A 24,332-nucleotide genomic window follows, 5' to 3' on the forward strand; every position below is an offset into this window, starting at 1 on the left:
CTTTCTTGCAGTAAACGGGGGGGGGGGGGGGGGGGGGGGGGGCGCTCAGCAGTGTGAAAAACAGGTGTGATGCTAGCGCAGGCCCCCTTTTACTCTGCATTAGTAAAAGGACCCCTTGGTGTTTGCCTTTTTGAATTTTGGAAAGGAGACGCTCACGAAACATTCCTTTTGTCTGCTTCTTTCATCCTCCTCACTTCACATGGAAATTTTCAGGTGCTGCTCTTTTTACTAGTCTGCACCTTCACTTTCAAGCCCCAAAGGTGAATTCTTAGAGCAAGTAAAACCTCAAAACAATGATAAGATGATGATTATCGTTATTAGTAAATATTTTATGTTACCTCCATAGCTTATAATAAAGGATTATTTGCTTGAGTTTTTCTAATTTTCGTGTATTATGTGAACGTATTTATTTACTGCTTGCTGACTTTGTGTTAATGATCTCACGCTACCAGTGGTGAAAACTTTAGCGCTTTAGTATGTGTTGCCATGGAAACTCATCGTGAGGTCACAGGTTCTCCACTGCCGCAGATCTGGCAGTAGGCAAAGAGAAGGGGGAGGGGGAGAGAACATATGAGAACAGTAAAAACTATTAAGAAACCTACAAAGTTAGTTTTAGCAGGGGGAAGCAGGCTGGTGTTTGCTCAGAGAATACCTGGATACATCCTATTTATCGCTTCACATATCCTGAAAAAAAAAAAACCCAGGCGTAATTAAAGCTAGAACAGTTCAAGTGAAATCACACAGTAACTTATCACTGAATAGCTTGGGAAAAAAAGAAGCAACAATTATTTCAAGTAATTATCACTGTGTTTTGCTTGGAGATTAATATGCATAATAAGCAGGAACACTCTCTTTGTGTAATGCGTCTTGCCCCTGGTATGTATTAGGTGACAAACAGAGCCTCTTAGGGACTCCTGTTTTGCCCTAATCACAGTTCTGACTTCAGGCAACATGTTTATTAAATAAAAGCTCTTCACCCAAGTCTGTTGAAGGGATTTGAGAGTTGGATTAGGTGTCTGTTTACAGCAGCAAATATTTAACATTTTAAGATTTAATGATGCCTATGAGAGAGAGGTCCATGGTACAGTTTCCCAAACACATGATAGCTTATCACATCTCTTTGTAAAGAACGGAAAACATCGAGAGACAATATGGCAGAGAGTTTCCAGTTGCCCTAGGTGCTTGTGTAGTTTCTGACCTGCTAGTCTTCAAGAGATAATTCAGAGAAAGGAAGAGCCTTGTTGAAAAAAAAAAGTTAAATATTAATTTCACAAGATGTAAGTTTACATGGCTGGGGAACCATTGTTTTAGGGCTTTGGTTTCAGGAAGGGAGATATTGGCACATGAATATTCTGGAAAGTAGATGAACGCTCATTATAAATGATTAAATACTAGTAAAAAAAGGCCCGTTTCTGGAGCCAATGAAACGGGCGCTAGCAAGGCTTTACTGTGGCTCCCCCCCCCCCCCCCCCCCGTCGTCGATGTGGGTGAATTGCTCCGCCTCCGCCCTCAACGCCATAACGTTTGACGCGAGGGCGGTGAATTGCTCCGCCTCCGCTGTCAACGTCATAACGTTTGACGCGAGGGCGGGGCCCAGAGACTGTGATTTTCGAGGAGGCTTCAGAGCTTCGAACATACGAACCTTGGCTTCAGTGACGTCAGCAGCCAATAGAACGTTGAGGGTGAGTTTTATATATATAGATGAGCATTTGAAGATTTCTTGGCAGAGTACACAGTTCTTCCCCTGTCAAGATTGGAATGGCCTATGTCATGGTGTTCACGTCATTTTTGAAGGTGTTTCTTCATTGCATGCATCTGTTTGTGCTGTATATCTGTTCTTTTTTCTTGCCCCACTCAATCTATAGTTCTTTCTCCCCCCCCCCCCCCCCCAAAGCTTTACTATTCCCTCAGTATCAATCATTCCTCTTCTGTATTTTCCCCCTTGTATATTTGTGTGTCTGTTTGGTCACCAGTCTTTTCTCCTTTTTCCCCTCAACCTTTTCGTCTTTCCTTAACCTTTCCTAACTCAAGTTTTACTGGTCTAACATTATATGATGTATTTTACTTTCTATTAATGTATTTTGAATATGTTCATGCTTTTCTAATTGTTGTGTAAGCCACAATGAACCTGAATTCTACTCGGCATAACATGGGATATAAATGTCATTAATAATAATAATTTGAGTAGCCTAGTGGTTAGTGCAGTGGACTTTGATCCTGGGGAACTGAGTTCGATTCTCCCTGCAGCTCCTTGTGACTCTGGGCAAGTCACTTAACCCTCCATTGCCCCTGGTACAAAATAAGTACCTGAATATATGTAAACCGCTTTGAATGTAGTTGCAAAAAAAAAAAACCTCAGAAAGGCGGTATATCAAGTCCCATTTCCCTTCCCTTTCCTAAGTCCCCTACCCAGCTGAGCCTTTATCACCCCCTCAATAATCACCTCTTCATCAACCAGCCTCAGTCCTACCCTCTTGGCCTTACTTTTGCTCTCCCTGTCCCAGACTCCTCCTTCAGCAACTCATTGCCTTATTTTGGAAAAAAACAAATCGGCAGTTGCATACAGACAAGAGACTTTGATGGCTAATCTCTTTTATGAGACACCACTGGTTATTATGTTGAATGGGAGCAGTTGGAAATGTGTTGCAATCTTCTAGCAGAAGGTTGTGCAACAGGACATTCGCATAAATTCAGACAATTTTGCAGAAGAAAATAAATGTCAAAATGCTAATAATAATGCACTTAAACAGTGACAAAGAGTCCCAGGCTGATATTAGAAACCTCAAAGGCTCTGTTGTAGGCAGAGGGGAATGATCTTTTCAGCACTTCATATATTTAAGATGAATTCCCAGACAGACTAGTTGAGATGACACTGCCTATGATCAGGAGAGTAGGAACTCGGGAAGTAAACCTGCCTGTAGGTAGGAGATGGGGCGACCTTGTGCTAGGTCTCATTAGTCACATTTACTTTATTCATGTGATTGCACATATGCAAGACATTTAAATATTTCATAAACAGAAAGAAAGTTGATTAATAGGTTGGCATATGAAGTTGATTGTGAATCCTCCTTTTCAACTGCTGGCTTTGATTTCTATACTTTTCGTGGCGGAAAACATTTTGCTGGTACAGATCAATCTGGTGAGACGAATCAGTGATATGCAGCCTCTGTCTTTCATTTCTGTTTTTCAGAGCTTGTATAGACTTTCACTAAACATTACCATGTTAGCTGGTGGGCAGTGTGGTAGGTAGGGCATTGAGAAGAAGAGTTTTACAAGTCGTATTGAACCCACTCAAGTAGATCAGTACAGTGTCGGGTTTGGTATGGACTGCCAGATACACCAGAAGAGAAATTTCTCTTTTCTGCTAATTCTCTTTCTGTTAGTTTCTTGCCAGTCTTAATCAAACCTACTTCGTTAAGTGTGTTTGAGAGGGTGTGGACTTAATATAATGCGGGTCTGTGCTCATGTTATAACTTGTTTCAGTTTTGCTGCTGTCAGTGTTCTTATGTCTACACAGTATTGTTGGCAGGCCTGTGGGGGGGGGGGGGGGGGGGGGGGGGAGCAGCAGCAGCAGGAGGGATCTGGAGAGGAAGAAGTTCTCTTGGGAACTCTTACTGAGAAGACAGGTTTTCATGTGCTGAACTAGCAGGTGGCTCTGTACCTTACTGCCAGGAAACTTGATAGACATAACAAGGAAAAGTCCTGCTCTTTCCTGTAGGGGAAGCTGTACAAGGATCCTATCAGGTTAGGGGCAAGAAGGACATAGTAGACTGTTTTAAACCTGTGCTAAGCAAGTAATTACCTCTCGCCTTGACTACTGCAACCTACTACTTACTGGCCTCCCACTTACTACTACTACTACTACACATTTCTAAAGCGCTACTAGGGTTACGCAGCGCTGTACAAATTAACATAGAGGGACGGTCCCTGCTCAAGGAGCTTACAATCTAAGAGACAAGTGAATGGACAGTCCGATGGGGGCGGTCAAATTGGGGCAGTCTGGATTTACTGAACGGTAAGAGTTAGGTGCCGAACGCAGCATTGAAGAGGTGGGTTTTAAGCAAAGACTTGAAGATGGGCAGGGAGGGGGCTTGGCGTAAGGGCTCAGGAAGGTTGTTCCAAGCATAGGGTGAGGCGAGGCAGAGTGAGTGGAGCCTGGAGTTGGCGGTGTTGGAGAAGGGTACAGAGCAGGGGCGTATCTGAACTGCGGCGGTAGGGGGGGCCAGGGCCAGAGTGAGGGGGCACATTATAGCCCCCCCCCCCCCGCCGCCGCCGCCGCCGCCATTGCCGATCCCCCTCCCCCCAGCCGCTACCATTGCCAACCCTCCCCCTCCGTTGCTCGCTTACCTTCGCTGGCGGGGGACCCCAAACCCCCGCCAGCCGAGGTCCGCGTCCTCCTGCCGCTGCCGCTGCCGGCTGCCTTTGGTGCTTTCATTTGTCCATTGAAGCTGGCGCCCACTAAAGTTTCTTTTGACTCTGACGTCGCTGCACGTTGTACGTGCAGGACGTCAGACTCAGAAAATGTTTCTGAGTCTGACGTCCTGCACGTACAACGTGCAGCGACGTCAGACTCAAAAGAAACTTTCATCGGCGCCAGCTTCAATGGACAAATGAAAGCACCAAAGGCAGCCGGCAGCGGCAGGAGGACGCGGACCTCGGCTGGCGGGGGTTGGGGTCCCCCGCCAGCGAAGGTAAGCGAGCAACGGAGGGGGAGGGTTGGCAGCGGTAGGGGGGTCCAGGGCGAAATCTGCGGGGGCCCAGGCCCCTGAGGCCCCACGCAGATACGCCCCTGGTACAGAGAGGAGGGATTTGTCCTGTGAACGGAGGTTACGGGCGGGAACATAAGGGGAGATGAGGGTAGAGAAGTAGTGAGGGGCAGCAGACTGAATGCATTTGTAGGTAAGAAGGAAAAGCTTGAACTGTATGCGGTATCTGATTGGAAGCCAGTGAATTGACCTGAGAAGAGGGGTGATATGAGTATATCGGTTCAGGCGGAATATAAGATGTGCAGCAGAGTTCTGAACAGATTGAAGGGGGGATAGATGGCTAAGTGGGAGGCCGGTGAAGAGTAAGTTGCAGTAGTCAAGGCGAGAGGTAATGAGAGCATGGACGAGAGTTCGGGTGGTGTGTTCAGAACTCTGCTGCACGTCTTATATTCCGCCTAGACCGATATGCTCATATCACCCCTCTCCTCAAGTCACTTCACTGGCTTCCGATCAGATACCGCATACAGTTCAAGTTTCTTCTTACCTACAAATGCACTCAATCTGCAGCCCCTCATTAACTCTCTACCCTCATCTCCCCTTACGTTCCCACCCGAAACCTCTGCTCACAGGACAAATCCCTCCTCTCAGCACCCTTCTCCACCACCGCCAACTCCAGGCTCCGCCCTTTCTGCCTCGCCTCACCCTATGCTTGGAATAAACTTCCTGAGCCCTTGCGCCAAGCCCCCTCCCTACCGATCTTCAAATCCTTGCTCAAAGCCCACCTCTTCAGTGTTGCCTTCAGCACCTAACCTTTATACCCATTCATGAAATCTAGACTGCCCTATTTGACTGACTGTACATTTGTCCTTTAGATTGTAAGCTCCTTGAGCAGGGACTGGCCTTCTATGTTAAACTGTACAGCGCTGCTTAACCCTAGTAGCGCTTTAGAAATGTTAAGTAGTAGTAATTCCAAAGAGAGTGCCAAATTTAAGAGAATCCGTTTTGGACTTGTCCAGAGACATCAGGCTGGAATTCCACATCATAGAAATGTATCACGCCTGTGTATTCTATTCACACGTCCCAAGTTACAGTATTATCTTAGTAAGCTATTTGTGTAGAGAAAAAAACCAGGAAGCTCATGGCTAATGTGCAGGGGTGAACAGCAGTCACCATATCTCAAAAAAGAGATAGCGGAATTAGAAAAGGTTCAAAGAAGAGCGACCAAAATGATAAAGGGGATGGAACTCCTCTCATATGAGGAAAGGTTAAAGATGTTAGGGCTCTTCAGCTTGGAAAAGAGACGGATGAAGGGAGATATGATTGTGGTGTAGAACAGGTAAAAGTTAATTGATTTTTCACTCTTTCAAAAAGTACAAAGACTAGGGGACCTCCAATGAAATTACATGGAAACTCATTTCAAACAAATAGGAGGAAATATTTTTTCATTCAAAGAATAGGTAAGCTCTGGAACTCGTTGCCAGAGGATGTGGTAATAGCGGTTGGTGTAAATCTGAGTTGAAAAAAAGGTTTTGAGTTCCTGGAGGAAAAGTCCATAGTTTGCTATTGAGATAGACATGGGGGAAGCCACTGCTTGCTCTGGGATTGCTAGCATAGAATCATGCTACTATTTGGCTTTCTGCCAGATGCTTGTCTCCTGGATTGGCCACTGTTGAAGGCAGGGTGCTGGGCTGGATGGACCATTGCTCTGACCCAGTATGGCTATTATGTTCTTAAAGCATTTACAGTTTAGTCCAGTTAGGATGGACGTGGCTTTTACAGTAAGATCTCAGCTTCAAGGCCTGTCACAAGTCTCTAAATAATGTGTAATATTTAATTAAGCAAGGCAGATTACTTTTTTTTTTTGCCAACAATAATTTTGCATTCTGGCTTCATTGAGCTGCACTGCTAGAAATGTTTTTGCTACCTGCTATTTGACAATTTGATTGCTGTTTGAAATCCAGAATGCTTTCACAGTCAAACCAAGCCTACCCTGCTAGAGCGAACCTGGTTATTTCAGCAAGACTTTGTTGTGTCTGATGTTTTACATCTCTGTGTCCGCTGAGTTCTAACTGGTATTGTTTACATGACTACATTGTCGAATATGTTTTAATACCTTTTGTAGCATCCAAGACAAGACCCTAAGAGGGGCATAATCGAAAGGGACGCCCAAGTTTTGCTGAGGACGTCCTCACAAAATGTACAGTGGAGGGGCGGGGCCCGTATTATCGAAACAAGATGGACGTCCATCTTTTGTTTTGATAATACGGTTGGGGACGCCCAAATCCTGAAATTTAGGTCATCCTTAGAGATGGTCGTCCCTAGACTTGGTCGTTTCTGATTTTTGGCGATAATGGAAACCAATGACGCCCATCTCAGAAACGACCAAATGCAAGCCCTTTGGTCGTGGGAGGAGCCAGCATTCGTAGTGCACTGGTCCCCCTGACATGCCAGGATGCCAGCCGGGCACCCTAGGGGGCACTGCAGTGGACTTCATAAATTGCTCCTAGGTAAATAGCTCCCTTACCTTGTGTGCTGAGCCCCCCAAAACCCATAACTGTACACCACTACCATAGCCCTTAGGGGTGAAGGGGGTCACATAGATGTGGGTACAGGAGGTTTGTGGTGGGGTTTGGAGGTCTCACATTTACCACCACAAGTGTAGCAGGTAGAGGGGGATGGGGCTGGGTCTGCCTGCCTGAAGTGCACTGCACCCATTAAAACTGCTCCAAGGACCTGCATACTGCTGTCATGGACCTGAGTTTGACATTTGAGGCTGGCAAAAAATATTTTTAAAAACGTTTTTTTAGGGTGGGAGGGGGGTTAGTGACCACTAGGGGAGTAAGGGGAGGTGATCCCTGATTCCCTCCGGTGGTCATCTGGTCAGTTCGGGCACCTTTTTGTGCCTTGGTCGTAAAAAAAAAACAGGACCAGGTAGTCGTCCAAGTGCTTGTCAGGGATGCCCTTTTTTTTCCATTATGGGTCGAGGACGTCCATGTGTAAGGCACGCCCAAGTCCCACCTTCGCTACACCTCTGACACGTCCCCGTGAACTTTGCTCGTCCCCACAACGGAAAGCAGTTGAGAACGCCCAAAATCGGCTTTCGATTATACCGATTTGGGTACCCTGTGAGAAGGATGCCCATCTTCCGATTTGTGTGGAAAGATGGGTGTCCTTCTCTTTCGAAAATGATCCTGTAAATGACCTAGGGGTTCTATTTCTAAGATACGCTGAAAAATGTGCTGCGCTAGTGTAGGCGCGTGTTTTGGGTGCACGCAGGTCTATTTTTCAGCGCGCCAGTAAAAAAGGCCTTTTTTGTATTTTTGCCGAAAATGGACGTGTGGCAAAATAAAAATTGGCGCATGTCCATTTTGGGTCTGAGACCTTACTGATAGCCATTGACTTAGCAGTAAGGTCTCATGCGGTAACCTTGTGGTAATCGTCCACACGTGTAGAATGACGATTACCACACGGTTTCTGCCGCACGCAAGAAAATACAAATTCAAGCATGCATAGCAGATGCGCTTAAAAAACAAAATTACTGCCCGGGCTTCACGGTAGCCAGGCAGTGTCTCCAAATTGACACACGGGCGCATGTAGGCTCCTATGCGGCTTAGTAAAAGGGCCCCCTTGTGATTAGAGCAGTGGTTCTCAACCCACCCAGTCCTTGGGACACACCTAGCCAGTCAGGTTTTCAGGATATTAACAATGAATCTATGCAAATCAATCTCATGCATATTTATTGTGTATATTTTGACAACCTGACTGGGTTGAAAACTCCTGGGCAAGAATAATGGGCTGGAAACCAGGGTTGAAAATCTGAACCTGCCTACTGACAGTCATTGTGACTTTGGAAAAGTCACCATTTCCCATTGTCTCAGGTGTCCACTTACACTATACAAATGTTAATAATAATCAGTGCTTTTTTTGTGCCGGTACGCAACGGTACGGCGTACCGGCACCTTTTTCTCCCCCCCTACTTACTTTGACGGCTCTGTAGTGTCAGCGTCGGACTGAGCTAGCAGCAGCATGAACGCCGGTGCAGTTAACGAATCAGCGAGTGAGAGAGGCTGTCAGCGTCGGAGCTTCCCTCTGACAGTCCCGCCTATGTTGTTACAACTTCCTGTTTCCGCATAGGCGGGACTGTCAGAGGGAAGCTTTGATGCTGACAGCCTCTCTCACTCACTGATTCGCTACCTGCACCGGCGTTCGCGCTGCTGCCTGGCTGCTCGCTCACTCCGATGCTGACAGCCTGTGGAGAATGAGGACGGGCTGGGAGGAGGATGGGCTGTGGGAAGAATCGCTACGCTGGACATGGGAGACAGGAGAGCAGGGGAGGAGAGGAAAATCGCTGGAAATCATGGGAGGGGAGGGCAGGGAAGAAAGAATGGCTGGACATCGATGGGAGGGCAGGGGCAGGGGAGAGACAATTGCTGGACATCGATGGGAGGGGAGGAGAGGGAAGGGAAGAGAGAATTGCTTGGCATCTGGGAGGGCAGGGGGGACAGGAGGGTCACTGGACATGGGTGGATGGAGGGGATGGGGTTTCTGGACATAGGTGGATGGCAGGGGGGACAGGAGGGTCAATGGACATGGGTGGATAGAGGGGAGGGGGGTTTCTGGACATAGGTGGATGGCAGGGGAGGGCAGGGGGGACACGAGGGTCACTGGACATGGGTGGATGGAGGGGGTGGGGTTTCTGGACATAGGTGGATGGCAGGGGGACAGGAGGGTCAATGGACATGGGTAGATGGAGGGGAGGGGGGTTTCTGGACATAGGTGGATGGCAGGGGGGCAGGAGGGTCGCTGGACATGGGTGGATAGAGGGGAGGGGTTTCTGGACATAGGTAGATGGCAGGGGGGACAGGAGGGTCGCTGGACATAGGTGGATAGAGGGGAGGGGTTTCTGGACATAGGTGGATGGCAGGGGCGGGCAGGGGGGACACGAGGGTCACTGGACATGGGTGGATGGAGGGGGGTGGGGTTTCTGGACATAGGTGGATGGCAGGGGGGACAGGAGGGTCGCTGGACATGGGTGGATAGAGGGGAGGGGGGTTTCTGGACATAGGTGGATGGCAGGGGAGGGCAGGGGGGACACGAGGGTCACTGGACATGGGTGGATGGAGGGGGTTTCTGGACATAGGTGGATGGCAGGGGGGAAAGGAGGGTCGCTGGACATGGGTGGATGGAGGGGAGGGCAGGGAGAGAGAGAGAGAATAAATGCTGGACATGGGTAGGTGGATGGAGGCGAGGGAAGAGTGAGGAAAGAGGTGAGGGAAAAGGAAGAGAGGAGAAAAACTACACATGGATGTAGAAAATAGGCAGAAGCTGGATCCACTGGACAGTCAAGTCTGCAGAGGACCCAGCTTTTACTTACGGATGTAGGGCAAGAAATGAAGAAGAAAGGCGGAAAGTAAAGAAATAAATGGAAAGGAAGCCCTGGAAACGGAGTTAAGAGGACAGATAGCAGCAGAATCGGATACTGGGCCAGCATGATCAGAAAAACAAAGTCACCAGACAACAAAAGTAGAAAAAAATTCTTTTATTTTCATTTTAGTGTCTGGAATATGTCCAATTTGAGAATTTACATCTGCTGTCTTATTTTGCACTGGGTATACTGGAGCTGTAACAGCTTACAGAAATTATTTATAATGAAAAAAAAATCACATTATTATTTTCTCCTATACTAGTATAATATTTTCAATGATGTCTGTTTATATGCGCTATGGCTGGTATAAGGGGTGTGGCTTATGTGGGTGTGGCTATAATAGGGGTGGAGTCATATGTGATGACTCCGCCCACAATGAGTACGGCACCTTTTTTTTTTTTTTTTTTTTTTTTTTACAAAAAAAGCACTGATAATAATAATAATAATAATAATAATAATTATAAACTTCCTGGGGAAGGAACGCATTATACCGGTATGCAGTTTATTTTCGGGCCCTGTATAAATACAGAAAAATAATGAAATGCTATGTTCACTATGAATTCTTCCATTCCATCTCCTCTGGACCAATGACCTACATTACTAGGAGCAAGTTGCCAAGCCATTGCCATCTCAGGAGGAATAGCAATGGCCTAGTGGTTAGATCACTGCTCTTGACATCCAGAGGTGGCCGGCTCAAATCCCACTGCTGCTTCTTGTGATCTTGGGCAAGTCACTGAACCCTCCATTGCCTCAGGTACAAAATTAGATTGTGAGCCCTCTAGGGACAGGGAACTACCCAGTGTACCTGGATGTAACTCACCTTGATCTACTACTGCAAAAGGTGTGAGCAAAATCTAAATAAGTAAAATTATCTCTCTTCTTTATTTAGTATCTGTAAGAAGTGTGTTCTTAGCTGCTTTATTACTCACCTGTAGAACAGATTTACTCTAGGTAAGAAGTAGTCCTGTAGGACAGGAGATACTCAGCTAGTGAAATAGCTTCCTCGGTGCATAGATTAGGGCTTCCCAAACCTGTCCTGGAGACCCCACTGCCAGTCAGATTTTCAGAATCCGTATAATGAATATGCATATGTGACCCACTTAGCGAAAAGGTGCCAAAAGTGGGGTTACAAATAACATAAATAAAAGGTATAAATGTTTGGAGGGGCAACTTTCATTTTTTTTTTAAATTTTGTGTACTATAGGGTCAATAGAATGGGGCTATGCAATTTCTTTTTTTATTATTTGCATTTTTTTACAATTTTGATGGTTTTCATGTTCTACATTGTAAAAACTGGAGGTACCTAAAGTGGGTTATGTGATTTCTGGGGTTAATTAACTTTTTTATTGATAAATGTTCTAATTTTTTAAAGGTGGAATTAATCTATGCCTGAGCATGAAATTTTGCAGAATTATGCAGTTGGTATAAAGAAGTCACATACCACATTTTTGGTAACTTTTCACTCAGTGGGTCACATATACTGAGACTCTAGTGCATGTACATTGATTTCATACTTATCCATTGAGGATATCCTGATAACCTGACTAGCGGTAGGGTCCCAGGACAGGTTTATTGATATTAAGGCCACTGTGTTTTGATTTAGAAGTTTTCATGTCTTCATCTGCCAGGTGTGTATAGGCTACTGGAGCTTCAGGCTGTCCTTCATAGATTAATTATACTGTAAACCTAGGTTTGGTAGGCATTTTCCTGTCTTCTGAGGGCTTAATTATGTATCTGTGGCAACGAGAAAGTTCAGTAACTTGCTACAAGATTACAAGGAGTGGATGGAGATTTGAATCAGACTTCCCTGGTTCTCATCCTGCTGCTTTAACCATTAGGCAACTGCTCCAGCCTTGAAAACCATCCTGGTCTGTCAGCATCTACCTTGGTATGTCTTTTTTTTTCTCAAACCTTTGACATTTTGGGCTGCTTTCGGTGCCGACGCCCAAGTCCCAGTGTTTTAACTGACCTCATAAAGTTCCTAGGTACAGTAAGACTTTGAGCTTCTAGTGCAGTGGTTCTCAACCCAGTTCTCAGAGCACACCCAGCCAGTCAGGTTTTCAGGATATCCACAATGATATACACTCCTTGGTTTGTAAATGTGTCTCATTACCTCTCCAATCTCATCTCTCCCTACATTCCTCCCCGTGAACTCCGCTCACTAGACAAACCTCTCTTGTCGTCCCCCTTCTCCTCCACTGCTAACTCCAGGCTTCGTTCCTTTTCTCTCCACGGCACCTTATGCCTGGAATAGACTTCCTGGACCTATTAGCCCCATCTCTACCTATTTTCAAATCTATGCTGAAAACCCATCTTTTCACTGCTGCTTTTGGCTCCTAGCCACTACTCATTTGCTTTGTTCCTTCCCTCCTTCTCACCCAGTACTTCCCTCACCCTGTAACTGTCTTGTCTGTCTGTATTACTTAGATTGTAAGCTCTATTGAGCAGGGACTGTCTCAGGTGTTCAGGTGTCAGGTGTTTAGCGCTGCGTGCATCTGGTAGCGCTATACAAATGCTAATAATAATAATAATGCGTATTCATTGTGGATATCCTGAAAACCTGACTGAATCAGCGTTGCCCCAGGGAGGGGTTGAGAACCTTTGTTCTAGTGTTCCTTGCATGTGGGTTTTCAGGCAGGCAGATGTGAGCTCTGAAGGACAAATTACGTTTTGTCTGAGATTTTGGTGTATTATCATCTGTCTCTTGTAGCTGTGGACAATTTAATATGTGTATCAAATTTACTGTTGCTATGCACAGCGCATCTGTTTACGTTAGCTTGTAATAGATGGCATTTCTGCGCTTTGATGACAGTGAAGTTAAAGCTGTCAGTTCTTATGTTCAGAAGCATTGTGTAGACTCGACTCAATTTATTACCGTGGTGGTATCAGCACAGAACGCCTTTGCAGAAGTCAGAGTGCTCAGTACTGCACAGCACCTCGCCCCAGAGCGGTGCATTGTGTACTGTGAGCCATCTTGCACAATTTCTTTGATTTTGGTTAGAGGGCCCCGGATTCTACATATGGCACCCAACATTGCACGCACAAATAATTTGAATGAAAAGCTCTGCTAACAACCAATTATTGACGTTAATTGACACTTGTTAAAATTTGTGCACAGATCTGGATGCATACTATTCTAACTCCATGTCACTTATCTCTCAAAAGAGGACATAGCCATGGGCCTGTCAGGGGCATTTACACCAGGTTTTAACTGGCGTAAATCCAGCACCCAAAATTTAAGTGCAAGCCTTTTATAGAATAGTGCTTGGCACTGAATTTTTCAACGCCAATTTTTGATACCATTTATTGAATTCCTTCCATGGCGCATTAATTAAGCCCCCGGGTGGGAGGGGTGTAACATCACAGGATGACAACATGGCATTAGCATGGCAACCCTGAGGAGTGTACATCAACTCACAATGATGGTTTTGTTTCTGCTGCCGACATCAGCTTTGGGAATTAAACTGACTGTACAATCCTTTTTTTTGTTTGTTTGTTTTTTGAGTGTCTTGGTACTTAGTTCCACTCCAAGATGTGCTTTCTGTTATGGAACATTGCCAACTGGATTTTAAGGTCATCGGCCTTCCCTGTGCCATGTAGAAATGCTGCAGCATTCTTTGGCTACCTATCGCCATGATGGCTGCAGTGGCTGATAAGACACATCTGTGAAGAGAACGATGGCCGTGATTTTGACGCCTTGTCTTCACTGAATAGGACCATTATATTTAGTCAAATATAAAATAAGACCTCATCTGTTTGAAATGAATGGGTTTCTCAAAAATTATGTTTCTTAATTTAACAAGTCCTACCTTAACCATAAAATCCTCAGGCCATAACATCGCTCTTTATGCTATATCCCCATATTTAGAGAAAATTATTGCACCCTTAATTCAAAGAGAATGTTTCCCCGTGAGGCAGAACTCAATAAAATATATTTTAAAAAATTGTGGCATAGGGGAGGCAAAGAAAATCAAATTGTGGTGTGTGAAGCGAGTTAAGGAGGAACCTGGGGAATACGTAATCTCCAAACTGCCAAGTTAGAGCACATAAAAAGTATACAAACACGGTTGATATTTTTCCCAGCTGATCTCATTATGGCGTATGCTTGGGATAGATAAATTCTGTTAGAATGCATTAACGCTCAGTTTTCAAAGAAAGAAGTCAGAGGTAATGTATTTAGCTGATTTTGTGCTCTGGTTTGATATATAGGCTTTTTTGGCTTTAAGGAAGTGCTTTTATTTTTAAAGCACTGAAACCTGCAAGCTGGTCTAGTGATTTTTTTTCCCCCCCAGAAGAGATTTGCATGGGGTCTTGACTGAATTACCCTAAGCGGTGTTCTCCTTTCTCCTTGGGTGCCTGTTATAGCACACTTAAGCAAGTTATGATTTTCATTTAAAAAAGGGGGGGCAGAGTGTAGACCCTCCCCCCTCCAAAAAAAGTTAGAGTCAGAGCTAGTGGGAGCCTCCCCCCCCCCCCCCCCCCCGGAAAAAAAGGTACTGTTGAGGCCTCTATCCTCCCTCTCTCCCCTAAAAGGTATTGGGAACAGTAGGGCCTCCACCTTTCCCCTGAAAAGATACTGTCAAGGACAGTAGGGGCTACCCCCCCTCCCCCCATACACACACACATCCCAAATAAAAGTGCTGACTCAGAGCCAGCCTGAGTCTCTACCTCCCCCTTCCCCTCCAAAAAAAAGTTACAGTGTAGAAAAGACAAAGATTGTTCTGCAGTTCAAAAAGGTTTGAAATCAGTGATCTGGGATATAATCAGCCCCGCCTGTGTAGCTTCCAATGATGTGCTGTGCTTTATAGAGGATGAGTCATCCTTGGAAACTCTTGTTCTAATTTCCTGTATATTTTTTAATTAAAATGTCCATTTGTGTTTAATAAGGATGTTTGTTGCCTTCTGATTGAGATGATGTTGTTATATGGTCACAGCGGAGGAGTGACTTTACATGGCATTAGCTGAGCTGTGTACTATCCTTAAACTAGTATCCAGCTACAGCATATACCAAAGGGGTGCTGAGTTTTTGTTTTTCACCTTTGTTATGCTCTAAATAAAATGACCTCTCTTCTCTGATCTGAAACCATGTTGCAGTTCCAGATTTTGGATTTGATACAAGTAGATTATTACTCTAGTCTTGTGAAATCTTTTAGCAGGATTGCCAGGAAGCCATTCTCAATACTTTTTCAGGCTTTGGTCTATCTTGTCCTGGGTTCTTTTACTACTGAATCAGAATAGTTCTTGGAGTAGCCCAATCCTGCTGGAAATAGGAAACTCGATAAGAAAGAAAGGGTTGGATAAGCCCCTTAATTCAGTTCCTTGTACTTCCAAATTGGCTGCTAGTCCTGGCTACTAAAGAGCTGCTTTACCCTTTGCTTTGTGTATCTTGCTACAAAGTTTCACTCTTAGATGCGTTTTTGGTTATAGAACTTTGTCAACTAGATTGGAGTTGTCCTGTGTTACAAGGTTGTAAAACAGAAATCTCATGGGCTGAAATGTCTTGGTATAGTATGATTTTGAAAATAGTCTAATGTACTCTGAAGCTGAAATTTAAAGGGTCAAGTAGTACATAGTTTAGGGCTTTTATTTTTACTCTTCGCTCTTTCATTTGTAAGGCTCGCAAATTCAACCACATCATTCCATTTCTGAGTAATTTGTACTGGCTCCCTATTCATTGTCAACCTATTTTCAAAATTCTTTGTCTGGCTTATAAGGCTGTTCATCTTGGCTCCCCTTTCTTCCTGTCCTCTCTGACCAATATACACCTGCCTGATCTCTCAGATCCCTTGACTCAAACCTACTTGTCCATCCCTCACCTCATTTTGCCCACTATGAATCGACCCACGCCTCAGCTTTCTGTTTTTTTTTTTATTTTTTTGTAGCTCCTAAATATCGGAATGACCTTCCCCCAGCAATTAGATCAGAAATGTCCTTTCCCAAATTTAAGTCCCTTTTAAGAACCCACTTTTTATCAAATGACATTCAGTCCCTCAAAGTGTTCCTCATAACATTTTGACATATGACTGGAAGGACCCAGGCCCATGTAGTATGCCCCTCCCCTCTTTTAGAGTGTGTAGAGTCTATCCTATACTAACTTTATGGCATTCTTTTCCGACCTTGCTTCATGCAGTTTGACTTTTATCTATAATTATTTTTATTGTATACCTCTTTGACCAGTTGTTTGTAAAAAGTGGTATGAACATTTTTAAATGAACTATAGATATCAGCAGTGTCTCTTAACAGAATTCACCCTTTATGGACACTTTTAAGTAGAAGGATCTGACCTTCATCATACCTTTGTTATTACGAAGAGGATTAACTTTTGTAATTAATCATAGTAATATAGTAAGTGACGGCAGATAAAGACCTGAAGAGTCCATCCAGTCTGCCCAACTGTCACGCTTATTATCAATTCATGATTAAATCAACAATGAATGTGATGCAAAATACTTGGTCATGGTTTCTTTGGCATAGCCCGTAGACTTCCACCCAGCCCTGTCCTTACGTTCCAACTATTGCTGTCGAAGCCCACTCCAGCCTATCTGTCTTGTGTAGTAGTAGTAGTAGTCATTTGTGGGACACAGACTCTAGAAGTGTGCCTAGCACTGTCCTCTGGTTCCAGCCACTGAAGTTGCTGTCGAACCCCTTTCCAGCCCATCCTAAACCAGATTGTCATATACAGGACATGGGACACTGTACAAGTCTGCCCAGAATTCCATTCATTAGCTTACAGCACCTCTAGAACATAGAGTGTTGAGTTGTTATATTATTCCTGCTCTGGAGGAGTTGCATTGGCTCTCCAGCAATGCCTACTTTGAGTTCAGAGCTACCATTCTAGCCTTTAAGTCTTTCTATCAAATTGGTCCAACCTATTTGACCTTTCTGATAGAATGATACCAGCCTAGCAAGTCTCTTTGGTCTTCTCAGCGCTCTCTTTGGCTAAGCCTTCTCTGGGAACAGCCAAATCGCCTTCCACTTTGCACTTAGTTTGGACCAGCACTTAATCTCCTTGGAGGAAACATGTTGCTTACCTTTGAGAAGGAAAGCCTAAGATCTGTTGTTTGTACTGCCCTATGGCTACATGTCTTGTCATGAGAATGGGCTACCTGGGCTCAAAATGGTGGAACTCAATTCCCATAGTCATAAGAAGTATCACAAAGTACCTCCAGTTCAGAAAAGACCTAAAGACCTACCTCTTCAGGAAATTCTATGAGTAAAATATGTACTAATCATTCTGGAACAACAATACACAACACAACCACTAATTTTAATGCATCTTTTAATTTAAGATTAGAACTAAGACATACAGTTCTAAAGAAATCCAATGAGTATTCCGTATGCATTAATAGTTATCTTGCCATCCACTGCAAAACACAGCATCATACAACCTTGTTATTGTAACTGAATCAATGTAATCTCTAACAACTGTTAAATGTAAGCCACATTGAACCAAAACTCATTTTTGGATAATTGTGGGATACAAGTATGAATAAATAAATGAGAGTATTCTGAGGTTTCTGTTGGATTTTAGGGATTTAAATTTGTATTTATACATATTATATTATACTTGTTCGTATGAAGCCCGCATTGAGCTTTTTAGGGATCCTGTGAAATGTCAAATAAATTCCATTCTCATAGTGCTGTTTAATAGAAGCACTGTTTACATTTCTAGCATAGGGATAATAACTCTTCCCTTCCCTCCTCTGGGGCTACCTAGCACAGGTGATTTAACAGGAGGCAGGCTGGAACATTAGTGTCATGGTGACCTGAAGTACAACCTTGATTATCTATTTTGACTGTGAACGCTGCCAAGCAGGTGTTGATTTTCTTTTAGTTGCTTTGATATCATGGTTTCCACTCACCCTTGTCTAAGCCAATATAAGATACTTGTTTCCTTGGAATGGTAGTGTACATCTATATCTGTCTTACAAACGAATAAAAAAAAAAAGAAAACAGATTGTACAAATTCCTAATGAGATGTCAGGAAATTAATGCATCTCCCGAGACTAGTACCATTTTTCCCATGAGAAACAGCACATATCCCAGCTGCAGACAGCTTCCATGCATCAGTGAAAATTTGCCAGGCTGACCTTCTGGGCCCCCACTGTCTATGTGTATTGCTGTGGCAGGCAGGTGGGGCAGCCAGTTCCTACCAGGAGCAACTTGGTGCAGCAATGTGGATGATTAATGGATTAATAGAACTATTTGCTCTGCATTTCTTCAGGATTTCTCCTGTTGCGGCAGAAAACAACTCCAGTTATTAGCCAGTAAACAGAGACTTTATTTATGTACCCTTGTTCTGTGCCCTCCCCCTCCAATCCCAGGCCTGTGCAAGTAAATCAAGTAAGTTCACATATACTGGGGTGGCAGGGGCAGAGAGAAACAAAAATGGACAGAGATATACCCATCTGAAGTTGGCTAGTCCTGTCCTGGTTTTTCTCCATTACCTGCCGTGACTTGCAATTAGATTTTTCCCACTGATTTCCCAAAGAAAATCAAAGCTACAGATTCATGAATGGATTGAGGTGAATCCCGAATAGATGAAGCCTATTGGTAACTCTATTAATCCCCAAACAAATCTTTTCCGGAGATGGGAAGGTGGTAGAACGAGAGGACATGAAATGAGATTGAAGGGGGGCAGACTCAAGAAAAATGTCAGGAAGTATTTTTTCACGGAGAGAGTAGTGGATGCTTGGAATGCCCTCCCGCGGGAGGTGGTGGGAATGAAAACAGTAACGGAATTCAAACATGCGTGGGATAGGCATAAAGGAATCCTGTGCCGAAGGAATGGATCCTCAGGAGCTTAGTCAAGATCGGGAGGCGGGGCTGGTGGTTGGGAGGCGGGGATAGGGCTGGGCAGACTTATACAGTCTGTGCCAGAGCCGGTGGTGGGAAGCGGGACTGGTGGTTGGGAGGCGGGGATAGTGCTGGACAGACTTGTACGGTCTGTGCCAGAGCCGGGGTTGGGAGGCAGGGCTGGGGAGGTGAGGATAGTGCTGGGCAGACTTATACGGTCTGTGCCAGAGCCGGTGGTGGGAGGCGGGGCTGGTGGGTGGGAGGCGGGGATAGTGCTGGGCAGACTTATACGGTCTGTGCCCTGAAGAGGACAGGTACAAATCAAGGTAGGGTATACACAAAAAGCAGCAAATATGAGTTATCTTGTTGGGCAGACTGGATGGACCGTGCAGGTCTTTTTCTGCCGTCATCTACTATGTTACTATATAAACATATTTACAGACAGGCTGGTACCACACAGGCACCTGTACCTGCACGGGGGACAAATGTACATGCGTATGCACCATGAGAATCAGAGATATCAAGTTGGGCCCTTTTACAAAGCGGCGGTAAACACAACATGGGCTTACTGCATGCTATCCCGGAACTACTGCAGGCTTAGTGCGACTGCCGACAGTAGTTCCAGCTCCAGCATGCGCCATTTCTGGTGCACCTGAATTTTGTTTTTATAATGAGGCACTAACCCTGCAGTAATTGGGCATCGCCACATGCTGCCCGGTTACCGCCACCTCGGTGGTGGTAAGTGCTCCCCACTGCATGGCCACGTGGTAAGAATTATCTTACCGCATGACCATTTGGGGGGGGGGGGGCATTTTACCCGCTGTGGTAAAAAGGGCCCTGGTGAGCAGGAAAAATGGCCCACGTTGCTACCGCGGGGCCCTTTTTTCCTGCAGCTTAGTAAAAGGATCCCCCAGTTCCAAGCTGGAGATTTTTGACCAGACCCATTTTGAATTTACATGCCAAAGCAGTGTGAGAATGATTTGTAGTGCCTGATCCTGCCCGTTAAAATCAGTGCTGTGAGTTCCATAATACACCAGATGGGGGTGGTCAGAAATCCAGGAGTCTCCCCAAATCTCCAGCCTGGAACTGGGTAACTTGGCATCTCTGGAGAATTGGATTAAAAAAAAAAAAGCCTTGCTGGGGCTTTAAGAGAGAAAAACAGCTTTGAAAAAAATGGCACAGGCTGTTTGTAGCAGCTGTAGCTTCAGATCGTGTGGAAAATGAAGGCAGATGATTCAATTTGGCCTGTGCCCCGAGTACATTTCCAAATGCTTCTGTGTGTGCGCAGGATAATGAACAAATATATTGAGATGGCAGAAGATCACTCTGAGTTTGCCGCTGTGTAAGCTGTGGCGCTCCCAGTAGGAGCGTACTAGCTTTGCTGGGTTAATGGGGGTGAGGGGCTCTAAGCCCCCCACCTTTCAGAACAACTTAAGAAAAGAATTTGTCTCCTTTTGCCCCAGGCTCCCTCTGGCACTCAGATGGAGCTTTTGATAAATGGAAGTGTATTTATTAATAATGACTGAGGGCAATGTGCCTATGATTTGAAAAGTGATGCGTCGTATTAAAATGTGCCATTCTATGGAAAGCTTATATAAATGGAGTTCACTGCTCTATTATCATTAAAAAGCAGGGCCAGCAGCCATAACAGTCATAATGAACATGCATATTTTTTTCTTCACAAAGGGATCTTCTGTCTGTGAAAAGGTGGTGCTTAACATTTTCAATAACAACAATGGCTTTGTGGAGGAGACATAGAGGAGAGGAAATCATGTGTCAGGTGTTGGAGCTTTGGCCCCGTGACTTGATGCCTGGAGGAGCAAAGGCCTATAAAATGGTGTTATGTTTGTGGAGCAAGCGCACTTCACCAGGGTGGGTTTAAATTTCGCTTTAGTGACAGAATGGCACGGAACCTCCTAGGAAAAGATATCCTTCTAGGGCGTTCTGTGGAATCCTCAGCAGAATTTCACAGTGAAAACATTTTTCCTCTGCTGCTTAAAAAGTAAGTTTCTGGCATTGCTCTGTTTAAAACGCATTTACCTTGGAGTGCCAGTTTAAACCAGCTACCATAAGAAGGATGCAAAAAAAACAAACAAAACAATAAAATAAAAAAAACAATTGCACAAGTGAGACAGTTGTGCAGTGGCTGCTGTAAGCTTTCTTGATATTTGTGCCTCTCTTCACCCTTTTTTTGGGGGGTGGGGGGTGGGTTGGAAGATTGGTGTCTGTGCATGATATTCTAGAAATGGGTGATTTTCATTGCCAGTGAACCAAATCTGTGCCCCACAGTCGTATTATCCTTTGCTCTCCATATTTAAGTTTTAGCTATATTTTAGTCTGTAAAAATAAAACAGAGCAAAACAAAAGCTGGGTCTTTTGAATGCATGAAAGAGACACAGTGAGGGTCTTAAGGAGAATTATTTGCTTCCTGGGTCTCTCTGGTCAATTGCATTAATTGTTTATCTAATCTGTTTTCCACATGTAGGGAGGGGGACAAGGCTGTGTGCCTGAGAGAGCCTGAGCTTCCATTTAGCACAGCAACTTATCCTGGTTGTCCTGTTTCTGTGGTTCATTAGGGTAATTACTGATGAATTAAGGCAGCTTGGCTTAGCACTCTGTGTGGGCTCCCCTGCTGGCAGGCAGCAGGTGTAAGTGAGCGAGACTTGTCAAAGACTTCTGCTGACCCTTTTAAACAGCAGTAACAGAAAAGGGGTAGCATAAGTGTTGGGTATGTTGAACAAATGCCATTTACTGGGAAAGGTTAATGATTACCAGCTCTACTTCTAATCTGTTTACCCAAATGGGGCCTCTCTAAGCTGTATGGGCTTACTTTTTTGCCATGTGAAGGTATATCTCCCATTTCTTGGCAATACCAAGGAAGAACTGGTGAGGATTTACCCTTTGATAGCATATGAAAATGCTAGTTGTCAAGCATTTCTTTATTTATTACATTTATTAATCCCCTACTTTCTCATAAGCTGTAGGTGATGTACAAAGGTGTAAAACAAAAAAAAAAACCATATAAAAGATATAAATGTAAAAAAACATCAGGCATAAAAATAAAAAAACAGCATACAAATAGGATAAAGCAACAACAACACTGTTTCCATAGAATATAAATGTACAGTAACCCATCTTCTTTCTGTAGATCTGTTTAGTAAAAGAGCATTTCATTTAGCTCTGTTGAAAAAAAATTGATCAAACAGTAGATTACTTGTCTTACAATTAGGATACTTTATAGAAATAAAATGAGACTATCCTGGAGGATTTGCATGTTGACTTTTTTTGTTGAGAGTGTTGTGTAGGAGACCAAAGCCAAAACTCAACCTCATGGCAACTTTCTCCACACTGACCCAGTGAAATTATGGAAAAGTAGGGGGTGGGTGTAGACAGTGTATCCTGGGACATAAAATGGTATCTTGAGAATACTGTGTTGGAATCCTAGATGTGTTGTGTTGTCCCTGGCTGTGTCCTTCTTAATACTGGAATCGCAGGGGGCTAGCAGACAGGATAGAGATGTTACAGCTGTGTGGAGTCCCAGAATTGATATGCCTTTCACCTGTTTGTATTTTCAACTCCCAGTATACATGATAATCATCTTGGCAAAAGTTATGTAAATGACTCCACTAAAAGGTGTCTGTTACTGAAACTTTACTCTTTCCTATCCTCTTGCTTTTTCTCAGATGGCGTTCTCTGCAACCAAAAGCAGCAGAAACAGTGAGGAGGACCGGGAGGCCACCAGCTCTCAGCGCAGCAGCTCCAGGGACCGTCTCAGCGATGTAAGTTCCCTGAGAAAAAAATACAGGAAAGGAGTGAAAGTTGCTGGTTATGCATCACTCTATCACCATTCTGATCCTGATGTACATTATATAAAAGCGAGAGAGCAGAAGCAGGGTTATGTTAGAAACAAAGGGATAAATATTCAGCCAGCAGCAGGCAGCAGTTTTTTTAGTCACTGGCGGCAGCTTTATTCCCGGATATTCAGTGCAAGGACACGTCCAGGCATCGGCATTGAACATGTGGATTCCTGCAGCCCGGCTATCCCTTATGAGGTTAAGTACAATGTTCAGCACTTAACTGTCTAAGGGGGCACCGCATTAAGGGATCCTTTTTCCAAGCTGCGGGAAAAACGGCCCTGCGCTAGTGGTGGGGGCCATTTTTCTCACGCACCAGGGCCCTTTTTACTGCTTTGGGCTTACCAACGCTTTTCAAAAGACCCCCTAAGATAGGATTGAGTTTTGTGCAGTCAATACGACCACTTAACTTAGACGGTTCAGCGCTGAATATTGGCACTTAACTACAAAAGTGCGAACTCTGCTTCCCAGACCACTTACAAAGTAGCCGGCTTTTCCTTGAGCAGTCTGTGGTGATATTCAACGGCACTAACCGATTAAGTGCACAAGCGATTTAACCCCGTTTCTGGCTGGTTAAATCGCTTTGAATATTGACCCCAAAATGGTCCGACTACAAGGGTAGACAGTAATGAAAACTGTGCAGATCAAATGGATGGTAAAATAAATTTATTAAAAATATGCAAAAAAACAGTGCCCAAAGTTCCCGACACAGACTGTGTTTCGCCCATGCAAGGGCTGCATCAGGGAGGAGCAGAGACACAGCACAGATTTCTGATGGAGGCTGCCATCTTCTGTTTTTTTGCTATACTTCGTGACCACTATTGTGGTAATCTTCATTTGCCATACCACTCGGCCCCTGATGCAGCTCTTGTGTGGGTGAAGCACGGCCTGTGTCGGGCACTTTGGTCATTGTTTGTTTGCATATTTAATACATTTTATTTTACCGTCTATTTGATCTGCTCAGTTTTCATTATCATCTTGGATCTTGTGGAATCGTTTCCCCTGCTGTTTTCTCAGTACAAGGGTAGACAGTTCAAACTAACTGAAAGGGTAATTTCTAAACAGGGCAATTAGGCTCTGAAGGCACATGGATGAAGTGGCAAATTTTCCCCAACTCCCTAAGCAGCATTGGTGAAATTTGGCAAGTCAGGTTTTGGGGAATGTGATGAGTTTGATTTATTTTTGAAAGAGCTGCTCCTGATAAGTGTGACTTTATTTTGTATTAGTATTGGGGGTTTTTTCACATTTCAGGATGTTAATGTTAGCCTTATTTTTTTTTTTATTGTTTGAGCACATCTTTTTCCATTAGAAGGGACTCCATGAATATAAAAGAATGATTAGCCTATAAAGACACTTTGACTTTTGACTGCATTATGGCTTAACTCATAGTGTGATAGTCCCTTCTTACTTTATAATATTTATTCAGCTTATGGTTAAGGGAAGCAGGATATTTGTTTGGTGCCTGTTTTATAAGACACATGCATGAGTGCTAATCCTACCCCCACCTACCCCACCCAATTTCTTCTTCCTGAGTATGACATAGAAGGAGGT

At 44.3% G+C, this 24,332-nt stretch overlaps 1 protein-coding gene across 13 annotated transcripts in view; it reads left to right on the forward strand.

Moving 5' to 3' along the window:
* Nucleotides 1–24,332, forward strand: part of FBRSL1 (fibrosin like 1) — an 808,371-nt gene that overhangs the window by 307,392 nt on the left and 476,647 nt on the right. For 12 of the 13 annotated variants that reach the window (XM_030220293.1, XM_030220286.1, XM_030220296.1 and 9 more), the window contains exon 3: nucleotides 22,611–22,706. In XM_030220293.1, the coding sequence (XP_030076153.1) occupies nucleotides 22,611–22,706 (96 nt within the window). Of the gene's footprint in view, nucleotides 1–2,900; nucleotides 2,922–22,610; nucleotides 22,707–24,332 lie in introns of those variants that run through there. The other variant, XM_030220298.1, reaches the window with a different exon arrangement.

Source organism: Microcaecilia unicolor, chromosome 11 (genome assembly GCF_901765095.1).
Source record: "Microcaecilia unicolor chromosome 11, aMicUni1.1, whole genome shotgun sequence".
In the NCBI taxonomy this organism is placed as follows: Eukaryota; Metazoa; Chordata; class Amphibia; order Gymnophiona; family Siphonopidae; genus Microcaecilia; species Microcaecilia unicolor.